We start from the raw sequence: 11,925 nt of genomic DNA, 5'->3' as shown, positions 1-11,925 counted from the left end.
TCTCTCTCCTCACGTTTGTTCTACTGTTAGTTAGGATGTGCCCCTTACCATCACGGGGACAGGCGGCTGTAGACTTCACTAGTTATTACTTACTAGTAAGGAGATTCCCCCACGCTGGCCCTCAGGCCCAGGTCTGAGCACCCCAAAGGCACAGGGTTTCTTGGATCCCTCAACCTGAAGGAGCCATAGCCTAGTGATTCACATTGAAGCCACAGGCTATGTTATGTCTTTGTTGCAAGTGTGTGCACTTTGCAGCAGAGGTAAGTGCTTTTGGTATATCATGCTTAAAACGAAGGAGACCTAATATAGAGAGGCATACCATGTTCATGGACTGGAAGACTCAGCATAGTAAAGATACCAGTTCTTCCCAAGTTGATCTATAGTTTTGTTCTAATTCCTATCAAAATCCCAGGAAGGACTTGTATACACAGACAAGTTTATTCTAAAATTTATATGATGGGCATGAGTCCCAGAATAGCTAGAACAATGAGGAAAAAGGACAGAATACACTTCCGGTTATTACAGCTCTCTGCAAAGCTCCTGTGATAGGCTGAGATCCCAGAACAGAGCAGAGACCCCGGAAACACCCACACAAGCAGCCAACCAGTTTTTGACAAATGTGTCAAAGCAAGTGAGTGGAGGAAGGACTGTCTCTTTAATAAAGAGTGCGGGAACAATTTGATATCCATAGGCAAATAAAAAACCTCCTAACCTGCCATTTGCCAACAATGGTGTGTTGTTTAAAGTAAAACGTTGCTAGGCTCTGAAGCAGGATTCATTTTGTTGGCGCGCTGGGAGGTTTGGGGAACCTAGGAGCCCGCGGTCCTGCCTCCGCCTTTGCTAGCCACGCCCCCAGCGGGCCCTGCCGGGGAGGGTGACCACGCCCACAGTCTGACAGATTGGGCGGGGCCAAAGCTTTGGACACGCCACTTCCACCGGAAGCTCAGTCACCCTGCTTCCGGTCGGAGTTGGTCCTGCAAGTCGGGACGCTGCGTCTCTATGCGGGGAAGAGCCGCAAACTCATATTCTGAAATCCGCTTCGGGCCGCTTGTGAATGGGCTCGATGCCGGCCCTGCAGCCGGAGAAGCGGCTGCTGACGAGAAGAGGTTGTTCTCTCCTCCGGAACCAAGGCAGCGTGCACGGGCTGTTTCCGGGGGGGCCGAAGCTGTCGCCGCGCCCGACCCCGCCTCTGGCGCGGCCACGTCTCCGCTAGAGCAGCCGGGCCGGGCTGCCGCCGCGGTTCCTCAGCGCCGGGGTGAGGGTCTCGGAAAGCTTCCAGGCCGGGACTCCGCCGGGGAGGGCGCGGGGCTTCCATGCGTCACGGTGTGGTCGGGGCGGAGGACGGGCGAGGGGCGGCGGGGCCTGGGCGGACCCCGAGGGCGGGCCGCATCTCCTCTCGAGGTGGCGACGCCCCGTGCCAGCCCCGCTCCGCACCGTTGGTAGCCCGGGGGCACGGGAGCGGCTGGTGCAGGTGCCGGGGCAGCTGGCTTCGTGGATGGCCCTTCGCTCAGTCCCTCGGAACGCTGTCTGCGCGTGACGGGGCGTGATTTGGGGCAAAGGTGTCCGCAGTTGCTGTGGGCGCCGCGCAGGGACCTCGGGGAGCGCTTGGGCCCTGGTGCCGACGGGCCGCCAGGATGACAGGCGTCACATGGTGTCGCGTGGTTAGTGGGAGGTCGGGTGTCAAGAATCCGTGTGTCTCTCGGCCCCTCCATCCACCTGGATTCCATCTCGTTTCCCGGGGCGGGGAGACTGTCCAGAGCGAGGGCGGCCGGGCGTTGTCCCTAGTGGAGCAGGTGGACAGCTCAGCCTCGGTCCGGTCCACAGGTGTTTGGTGAGTGTCAGTCGCGTGCCGACCCTGTTCCTGCCCTCGCCGAGCCCACGTTGTCTTGGGGGGACAGGGACGGTCGGTGAGGTGGTGGCGGAGAGCAGCGGCTGGTGCCTGGGCGCGTCTGGGAGGCCGGCGGGGGGAGGTGACGTGTGAGCCAGTGTCTCTAGACGGGAAACTCTTGCAAAGTTGTGGAGGGAGAGCGCTCCAGGCAGAGTGAGCAGCAAGGTGCGGACCGGACCGAGGGAGGAGGCCGTTTGGGGTCCTCGGGTGGAGAAGGGGCGGAGGCATCATGAGAAAGGAGGAAAAGGCCCTGGGAGGAGGGCCAGGTAGGGTGCAGCTCCGCAGTTTATGACTCCAGGCTCGGATTTTATGGTCCGTGTGATTGAAGCCACTGGGACATTGTAAGCCATATGCAGGTGACTCATGGATTTTTTTAAAATTCTGAGTTGTCGCTTTGTTGAGGTGGCTAAGTTGGTCGGAGTGTCCTCTTGTACACTGGAAGTTGCGGGTTCGATTCCAGGACAGGGCACATCCCCGGATTGCATATTGTTTTCTAAAAAATATTTTTATTCATTTCAGAGAGGAAGGGAGAGAAAGAGAGAAACATCAGTGATGAGAGAATCATCAGAGGGCTGCCTCCTGTACACCCCACACTGGGGACTGACCCGCACCCATTGAGCCACACCAGCTGGGCTGGATTGGATTGCACGTGAGATCCCCGGTCCTGGTGTGTGCAGGAGGCAACTGATCAATGTCTCTGTCTCTCTCTCTCTCTCTCTCTCTCTCTCTTTCTCTCCATAAAAGTTTTTTAAAATTATTCCTTTAATATTATAAACATAACCCTTTACAGGAACGAGAGCTCTTTCTATCTTGAATAGTGAGAAAAGGAAATAAAAACCATGACATCACTTAGATTCAAAGTGGCCCCCCTTTTTTGGCTGGTTGCCATAAGTAGCAATATACTTTAAGTGAGAATATATTCAGTTGGTTTGTACCTATCAATCTGGACAAGCAACAATTGAAAGGAAATAACACTAATGATAATAGCCATTTTTGAGGGCATGGGACAGACCCTGTGCCTTATTGCATTTCATCCTGGCAAAATGTTGTGTTATTTTCCTCTCCCTCTTACTGGTGAGAGTGGTGAGCAATGTGCCCATGCTCTCACAGCCGAGGTAGTGGGGCTGTGCCGGAGCCTGTGCATTCTGCCGGAGCCTGTCCAGGAGGCTTCCTAGGACGCACTCTGTGTATTGGTCTCTGTACTCCCATCACTAGTCACTCTGCATGGATAGAGCAGGTGGTGCCAAGCCCCAGGGGTGCCTGTTCACAGGACAGGGTAAGAAGATTTTCAGAGTCAATGCCCCTGGAGAAGCAGGCAACCTGTGTCAGCTGTCCTTGTGAGGACCACTGCCTGACTCATCCCAGTGTCTGGGATTTGTAAGCTGGAGAGAAATCTCTTTTGCCCTGAAACATGTGAAACACAAAACAGTGCATAGGATACTATGAAACATACTTAATTTATTTTATTTCAGAGAGGGAGAGAGAAACATCAGTGATGAGAGAGAATCATTGTTCGGCTGCCTCCTGCATGCTCCCTACTGGGGATCGAGCCCACAACCCGGGCATGTGCCCTTGACCAGAATCGGACCCGGGACCCTTCAGTCCACAGGCTGACACTCTATCCACTGAGCCAAACCAGCCAGGGCTAAAACATATTTTAAAGGAAGTAAATGCCAACATTCTCACAGAATGAGTAACAACTAACACCTTATCTGTTGACAAGGAAACTCGGCAATGATATCCTCAGCCATGTCCTAGCTGGCATAGTTCAGTGGTTGGAGCATCAGCCCTCATACCGGGGGGTTTTGGGTTCAATTCCTGGCTCCTGTAGGGGCATCTGTGGGAGGGGGCCAGTCAATGTTTTTCTCTCTCAGTCCTCCTTCCTCCCTTCCTTTCATTCTCTCTAAAAATAAATGGGGAAAATATCCTCGGGTGAGGATTAACAAGGAAACAGAAGTGTCCTCGGCCACTTTACAGGCGATAACCAGTTGCCAAACTGGGCAACGTTGGTTCTCTTAAGCTTAGCCTCACAGGATGGGCTAAACGATGCTGGCCTCCTCCTGCGAGATGCTCTCTCTGTGCCCGTTCCACAGTGGCTGCCTTTCCGCGTCCTTGACCCGTGCTTCCCCACACAGGATAGTGACCCCGTTCCCACAGCTGGCTCTCAGCAGTGGCCTTGGCACCTTCACGCCAGGTCTGCAGGGGGAGTCCTCTGAGCGCTTAGGCTTGTGTCCTACACAGCAGTACTTGGCCACATGCGGCTACTTACACCAAATTAGTTAAATTTATAGGCAATAAGTAGTAAATAAAATTAATAAGTGAAAACTCAGTTCCTCAAACCCCACCCCCCAGCTCAGTGGCCACCTGTGGTAATTACAGAGCCATTGATGGCTCTTCTCTGTCCTGGCAGACGGTCTTTGGCCAGCACCAGTAATGACAGTAAGCGCCTTCAGGAGCAGGCCCGGGTGTGGCTGGTTCAGCATGTTATTCTCAAAACCTAGGATATTGTAGGCACTCAGGATTTTTGTTGAATGAATAAATTTGTGTGTTTCTTACACAGATGCAAATTAGGAAGCAAATGTGAATCTTGGAATTGTTACTTCAAATCTGACAATGAAGTTTTATAATATTTTATTCCTATTTTCCCTCCTCTTAGGTATCATATTACTTGGTTTGATTTCAAGTCGTTTATAAGACGTTACATCTCTTGAAAATGGAAAACCTAGTGCCGTCCTTCCTCGGGGATCCTGACCGTTGGTGATGGCAGAACCAAGCCTGCCAGCAGCGCCCGTGCAGCTCCGGAGTGTCAGCCCAGTCTGAGTCGTCCTGACCATGGATGGAGTGTCGGCCGTGCAGGGTGGCGTCTTGGAAGATGGATCCTGCAGTGGCACCTCAGCCCGTCCTGAACCCCTCCAGCAGCCCCTGGGCCCTCCGGCGCCACCTGATCAGTGGAATGAAGCCCAGCGTAAGTCACCTGTGTGCTGCTGACACTGCCTTTAAACAGAAGATGTGGATCAGCTTGCGTTTTAGAGGAAGACTGTGGTGTTTAAGACGATAATGAACTTTTCCTTTAAAACGTGTTTTTAGTATCAGATGAGTGTCTTTCTTAGTTGATGCCATCTTTAAATCAAGTACCATGCTTGTTAAACCGAACAGAAACTGCCCCTCTTTCTGCCCCAGCAAGGAGGGGCTGCAGTGACTTCTCTTAAAGTTTCTGTGGGTCTTTCTCACACATCATTATTCCCGACCTAGTGTTCTACCTTTTTGTTTGTTTGGCTGCCAGAATTTTACTAACGGATCCAGAACAGTCCAGTAGTGATCTAAGGATTATGCGACCACATTTGCATGTTAGCTGGTGGGTTATTTGTTCATCAGAAGTACAGGGGTGAATTATTCACTGAGTCTTTATACCCCATTCTCAGGATGCTCAGTGCAGTGTGTGCTTGAAAATTATAGAGTACTGCTTTAGTAGCAGAAATTGCACTATGGTTCTTGAAAACCATGTTCGAGCCCTAAAATGGCTTTGCTGGTTACTGCTTCTAAGTGCTGAGTGAGGCTGGTGACAGCGTGGGCCCAAGACCGAGGATCCCACAGGGGGGCACAGGGGGAGCCGGCCCTTGGATCCACCACGAAGTGCAGCAGGCCCTCCAGAGGTTCCGTAATTGGTCTCGGCCTCACTGTCCTCTTGTGTGAAGGGAAGATGAGTGGAACCTGCCTCTCAGGGTCGTCGTGGGGGCTGGAGGAAGTGGCCCACATAAAACAAGCATAAGCAGGTGGGAAAGCGACGTCATCACTGCTGTTTGTCCATAATGAGGCCTGTGTTTGGAAACAAAGTTATTTATTGGGCCTTCTCACTTCTAGATATTTTCAAAAGTACAATATGATGCTCAGTGATTACTTTGTTATATAAACAGTAAAGTTTTTGAGACTCCCAGATCTGTGAAATCAGAAAGTGGTATTAACCTGCTTGACTTGTATCTGAAATGTAGGACCCCCACCCTCCACATACACACAGTGAAGCTGACGGGGTCTTCTGAGGGCGCCGACACCGGCCTGTTGGTGTTAGGGTCTTGCCGTGGATGGGTCCCCTTGCTCTGCTTTGTGTCTGAGGCATCTGTTTGTATTCTGGTTTTACTTTTAGGGAGGCATGGCTGTAAGTAGCTGTATTAGTTGGGACTCACATTTTAAGTGACAGAAACCCATTTTAAATTTACTTGGGCCAAAGGCTATGTCATAGGCTCCTCCCTTCTTCCACAGGCCACATTGGTTCTTGAACTCCCTCTGGCTGGCCCACCAGTATAAGGGGCAGGGAAAGACTACAGTCGTTTAATTGTAGGAAGTCCCTTCCTATTTTCCTTTGAGTAAGGAAATAGGTTTAAGTTCATGTTTAACAAGTGTCTGTGGGAGGAACTGAGCTTGACACGTGGGTGTATTGTCATCTTTGGATGAACCTGGGCTCCTGCCTTCACAGGTGTTCCTTGAGCAGAAGCACAGGTTTGGGGCTCAACTTTGCCGAAACCATTCTGAGCAGCGAATCCACCACTTGCTTTAGATTCTCATTTTGGTGGATGAACGTATACTTTGAAATGACTGTGAGGCTGTGGCTGTGATTAGCACTGCGGTTCCCGACCCCTAGCAGAAACACGGTCAGCTATGTTTAAAGCATTTGTTTTCATTTGCTGTCTTATTAACACAAACTCACAAGATTTCTCATTGGTCTTGTTTGAATGAAAAGGAAATGATACTTAAATTCTTCCAAGTGTGAGGTGAGGGCATTCCACAGATGAGGGTGGTGGGCTCTGAATGGTGGGGCAACCTGTCCCACATCCCTGCCCATGCAGGCAACCAGGGCCTGCTTTCCTCCCAGAGTGAACTGATGTAGGGTGTTGAGCTTGCTCATGCTTACGTCGCTGGGTTCTCCTTCGTCCTTTTAGCTGCGTATCTGCAAAATGACCTGGTTGGGTTGTTGTCATCGGATGGCCCAGCATGCCCTCTCTTCCAGGTGCCAGCGCCGAAGTGGACAGAGCTATGGATGAAGGAGAAAGCCCAGACGGGCCCAGCGAGGGGGACTCCTATCAGAATGGGCCGATGCCACAGCTCCCAGGCCCGCCATCGGCTCTCGGTCCCACCAAGAGCCCAGTGGGTCCTGATGCGCCTCCAGGTGTGGCTGGTTTCCATGACAACCTAAGGAAGTCTCAGGGGACTAGTGCTGAGGGCAGTGTTAGAAAAGAAGCTTTGCAGTCTCTCAGACTCAGTCTTCCTTTGCAAGAAACGCAACTGTGTAAGCATCCGACCCCGCCTTCTCCCCCTCTCCACCCTCCCCAGCGCCCGTCAGTCACCACCTCCAGGGGCATTCTGTTTGGTCACAATGGACTGTGCATTTATTAAGAGGCTCCATTTCAGAGAGAGAGTACACATCTTCATGGTCCGATGTTCTTGGTGGGACTCCAGGTCCAGATTTAAAGGGCCTGTGTGTGCCTTTTGTCATCCTGGGTGGTGAGCAGGCAGCCTGTGGGGAATTAGTCTCAACAGTTACACTTTGAAAGCTTTCTTTGATGAATTATTTTAATCAACGTTGATTTTGAGCTGATCCCTGGGGGTTTTGGGGTGAACAAGTCACAAACTGGCAGCCTGTGAGGCCAAGAAACCTCTAGGCCGTTGTTCTAACACTTGTTTTTCATACCCAGACATACAGTTTCACACAGTGGGGCCATATACCCCTGTTCTCACATGACCTTACATAGGCCTCTGGAAGCAGCCAGGGTTGGGGTCATTGCTTTTTTAAACGCGACTGTGTTGCTCCCATTATGGCGTGTTTGCTCCCTCAGCACTGCCATGTGACCTGCCCGGGTCGTCTCGGGCTGTCTCCCAAGAGCAGGCTTCTTGGTCCGAAGCAGCAGGCGTGTTTACTTATTCCCATCACGAGGGGTCCTGTAGCCGCGCCACGAGGACCCGAGAGAGCTCACTGCCGCCCACCCCTCTGGCACCCAGACACGTTCCTCTCCGTTTCCACTGGTCTGGTGGGTGCGCCTGGTGCTTCCTGGTGACTGTATCGTGAACCTTGCACTTGCCTGATGACCGGAGGGCCTGTTGGCCATTTGGTCAGTCCTTTCTGTGAATTGTCAGTGGATATGTTCAGCCCATTTTTCTTTTGGATTCTTTGCCTTTTTCTTCACAGGCATTTTATTAAGGCCATAGTATATTTTTAAAATTTCTGGAAACTCATTGGCAACATTTAAGCCAAGAGACATGTAAAAGCCTGGATTCCTGCTCTGAGGGATGTGAGCTCAGGGGCCCATGTGGCAGCGACCTGCGGCCACCTGCTTCCCTTCCTGGGAGTGTTCGCTCATGACCCTGACTTTCAGGCTGTGTCCCTGGTGTGGAGTTTGCAGATTTGGGTTCCCTGCCTGCAGCCACAGGCCTTTGGGTTTCTGCCATCCGGACCACTTAGCCTTGAGAAAAGCACCAGACGTCTGATAAGTGCCCAAATTAGTAATGGCGTTGGTGAATTTGCAGTAGAGTAACTGGAATTCCATTGCTCAGGTCTTAGGGGTTATTTAAAACAAGAGCTGCTTATCTTCTGCATCTGAAGGTGGTGTTGTCTATGAAGTAGTTAAGATAGGACATTTATCTGCTCTCATCAGTGTATTTCCCTCAGTGTCCAACATACCTGTCTGCTTACGTGACAGAAACCTGTGACTTGTACCATTGCACTCATTCTTCACCCTTTATTACCCAAAGTAAAACGTTGGGGTTTAGATAGTTTAAATTTTGTTATTGGCCAAAAGTATAACATGATTTGTTATTGCAGGACTTTAGGTAAGCTGTGGATAAAATTATATCTCAGCTGTAACTGCATAAAGAAAGCACGTTTGGTGTGATACACTCACGTGACTGGGTGTCACTCCATCACGACCGCTCTTACTGTTCCTCTAACCTCAGAGATCAGAGTTAGAGCTCCAGGAGGGCCACCGTGGGCACCGACTTTTGAGTTCAGTTCTTCTGTTACTAAGGGGCCCCGTGTTCTGTTGTACCCTCTGGGTGCTGTAGGGACCCCAGCCCTGGGCATGCCCACAGCATCTTTTATGAGACAGGTCCTGTGGGCCACCAGTGCCCAGTCCAGGGCTCACGTTTGTGTGTTTTTAATCTGGAAGTAGGCTTTCAAACTAGACGGCATGCACTGTTTAGAAGCTAAACCATATTATTAATGAAAATGACAGCAAAGCTGCTGTTCTGCCCTTTGTGCCCTGTGCTTTCCGAGTTTCTAAGTGGCTGTTTCCCCACCCAGGCTCAGCAGAGGCCTCACTGCCGCTGGAGAAGGAGGAGCAGGTCCGACTTCAGGCTCGGCGGCGGCTGGAGGAGCAGCTCACGCAGTACAGGGTGAAGCGCCAGCAGGAGCGCGTGAGTCCTGCTCTCGAGCAAACTAATGGGGAACTTGTGTGTGACAGGCCATGATTAGTCAGACGTAGTTCCGGGACCTGCCTTTACTTCTCTGTGCTTCTCTGGAAAGGTCTTTCTCTCATTGGTTCCCACCCTTTGGGGAATTTCCAGCAGCGCCCCGGTTCCCGCCCCTCTGGTTCTTCTTCCCTTGAAACAAGCACATTTCAACCTTCAATCTGCTGTTTGGAAAGAAGAGACAGCCAGCGCTTGGGTGGGCAGCATTGCTGTCTGTGCTTGAGCAGCCAGCCAGTCTTGGGCCTCCATGTGCTGGGGATGCCTCGGGAAACTCTAGGGCAGGTTTCTGCCCAGGGCCATTTGGGTATTTACAACAACATTCATGGGCCATACAAAATTATCAACTTAAACATGAGCCCGCTCTATTTGGTCAACCCTTTAATTAACTCACCCCTAATGCCTTGGCAGGGCCAGAAAAAATGATATCATGGCAGACGTTCCCCACCCGTGCTCTAGAGAATGAGCTAAAAATTATAAATTTATAAAAATATATGATTATTAAAGTAATTAGGGTTCAGGAATTTGGTTTAAAAGTACAGGTATTAAAAATCAAGCCCGCCCTAACCAGTTTGGCTCGGTGGATAGAGCGTCGGCCTGCGGACTCAAGGGTCCCAGGTTCCATTCCGGTCAAGGGCATGTACCTTGGTTGCAGGCACATCCCCAGTAGGGAGTGTGCAGGAGGCAGCTGATTGATGTTTCTCTCTCATCGATGTTTCTGGCTCTCTATCCCTCTCCCTTCCTCTCTGTAAAAAAGCAATAAAATATATTAAAAAAAAAAAATCAAGCCCTAGTGGATAGAGCATTGGCCTGTAGACTGGAGGGTCCCAGGTTTGATTTCGGTCAAGGGCACATGCCCAGGTTGTGGCTTGATCTCCAGTGGGGGGCGTGCAGGAGGCAGCCGATCAGTGACTCTCTCTCATCATTGATGTTTCTATCTCTCCCTCTCCCATCCTCTCTGAAATCAACAAAAATTATATTTTTTTAAAACAATAATTACCTTATAAAACCAATTATAATATTAGTGGGAAAAGATAATATAATGAAAATGATAAAGTATCTAAGCATTAGATTAAAATGGCAGAAAAGTGGTTTAGAATCTAGATGAACACTATGTAACTTCCTTTGAAAGCAGTTACGAATAAATGGAGGGAAATAGCTCATTATCCTTGAAGTAATTATACTTGTAAGGTAGTTCTAACTCAACAGGACTGCTTTTTATAACTCGAAGAAAATGTAAAGCTTATCTAAAAGCACAAACAAGGGAATGTAGCCAGGAACACGCTGTAAAGGAGGGGTGAGGAGGAAGGACTTGCTGATGGTGTTTTTAATGGTAAAGAAGTCACAGTCATTGACGGCTGTGTTTGGATGGTTGCTGGTGACAGGACAGTGAGGCTGCAGAGCACAGCGGGCTGGGGTGGGGGGCACACACGGGGAGGGAACGTCATTCGTGCATCCTTTCTGGGTGGCACATCTTGAATGCTGTTGTCAATTTCAAACATAATCATCGCGCCTTTCTTTCCTTCTCAGTCCAGCCAACCTGCAACTAAAACGAGACCTTTCAGCACACTGGATCCTGAGCTTATGTTGAATCCAGAAGCCTTACCAAGGGCCAGCACTGTGGCGATGACAAAGGAGTATTCCTTCTTGCGCACCAGTGTGCCTCGGGGCCCGAAGGTGGGCAGCTTAAGGCACCTAGCACATTCTAAGGAGAAAAAAAGTTCCAAATCAAGCAAAATTCGGTCCCTGGCTGATTACAGAACTGAAGACTCAGATGCTGGGAATTCGGGTGGAAGTGTTCTGGCCACAGACTCCGCTAGGGGCTCCCTGAAGCAGAACCGAAGCAGCATGACGTCAGTGGTGTCTGAGGTCAGCCTGTGTCCTGAAGCCGATGACCTGGAGAACTCATCCCTTCCTGGAGACAACATGTCTGAGGCTGATGGGAATGAGAGTGACAGCTCTTCCTACAGCGGCGTCTCCACCCGGGGGGTGCACGGCCTTCTGATGAACAGCGCGGGCACGCGTGAAGCATCCTATGTGATCAACGGCCAGGAGATTGCCTCCAGTTCTCTGGGCCAGTTCCCGTCCATCATGGATGTCCTCCAGGCCGCTGCAGCCGAGCATCGAGACCGGGACCCAGAGGTCAATGGGGAGACACGGAGCCGGACGGACAGCATCTGCAGCAGGTGGGCGCTGTGCACACGGCCCGCTCACCAGTGCAGTGGCCAAAACACTTAACTCATCCTTAGTCCTTAACATTTTAAATCTGTCTTTGTAAAAATGGAATTAGAGCTGCTCTGCCATCGTCTGCACTACTAGGACATCCTGTCTTCCAGCATTTCTTTAGACCTGCCTCTAAAAGGGCTCAGGTGCTTGGCTCACCTCTCCATACGGGAGTTCCAGCCATGTGGGGCTGAACATGCCTGACTGCGGGGGGAGTGTTTCCTGGCAGCTCTCCACTGGAATCTTTGTACTTGTTTATTTTAAACCTTTGGGGGAGAATAGCCAAGGGTGTGTGAGGTTTGGAGAGTATGGACAAATGTAAAGGTAATGATCACTCGTGTTCCCACCACCTGATCCTTTGT

At 50.8% G+C, this 11,925-nt stretch overlaps 1 protein-coding gene across 1 annotated transcript in view; it reads left to right on the top strand.

Moving 5' to 3' along the window:
- Positions 1-1,196: 1,196 nt before the first annotated feature.
- GOLGA3 (golgin A3) overlaps positions 1,197-11,925 on the top strand; it is a 30,837-nt gene continuing 20,108 nt past the window's right edge. The window contains exons 1-5 of the mRNA XM_081113880.1: positions 1,197-1,255; positions 4,545-4,853; positions 6,891-7,049; positions 9,177-9,289; positions 10,871-11,526. Coding sequence (XP_080970006.1) covers positions 4,721-4,853; positions 6,891-7,049; positions 9,177-9,289; positions 10,871-11,526 — 1,061 coding nt within the window. The 5' untranslated portion in view covers positions 1,197-1,255; positions 4,545-4,720. The remainder of the gene's footprint in view (positions 1,256-4,544; positions 4,854-6,890; positions 7,050-9,176; positions 9,290-10,870; positions 11,527-11,925) is intronic.

The sequence above is a fragment of the Myotis nattereri genome (assembly GCF_964212035.1).
Source record: "Myotis nattereri genome assembly, chromosome: 19".
NCBI classification, from domain to species: domain Eukaryota; kingdom Metazoa; phylum Chordata; class Mammalia; order Chiroptera; family Vespertilionidae; genus Myotis; species Myotis nattereri.
The sequence above is the reverse complement of the archived record's forward strand: the minus strand, read 5'-3'. Positions and strand labels throughout refer to the sequence as shown.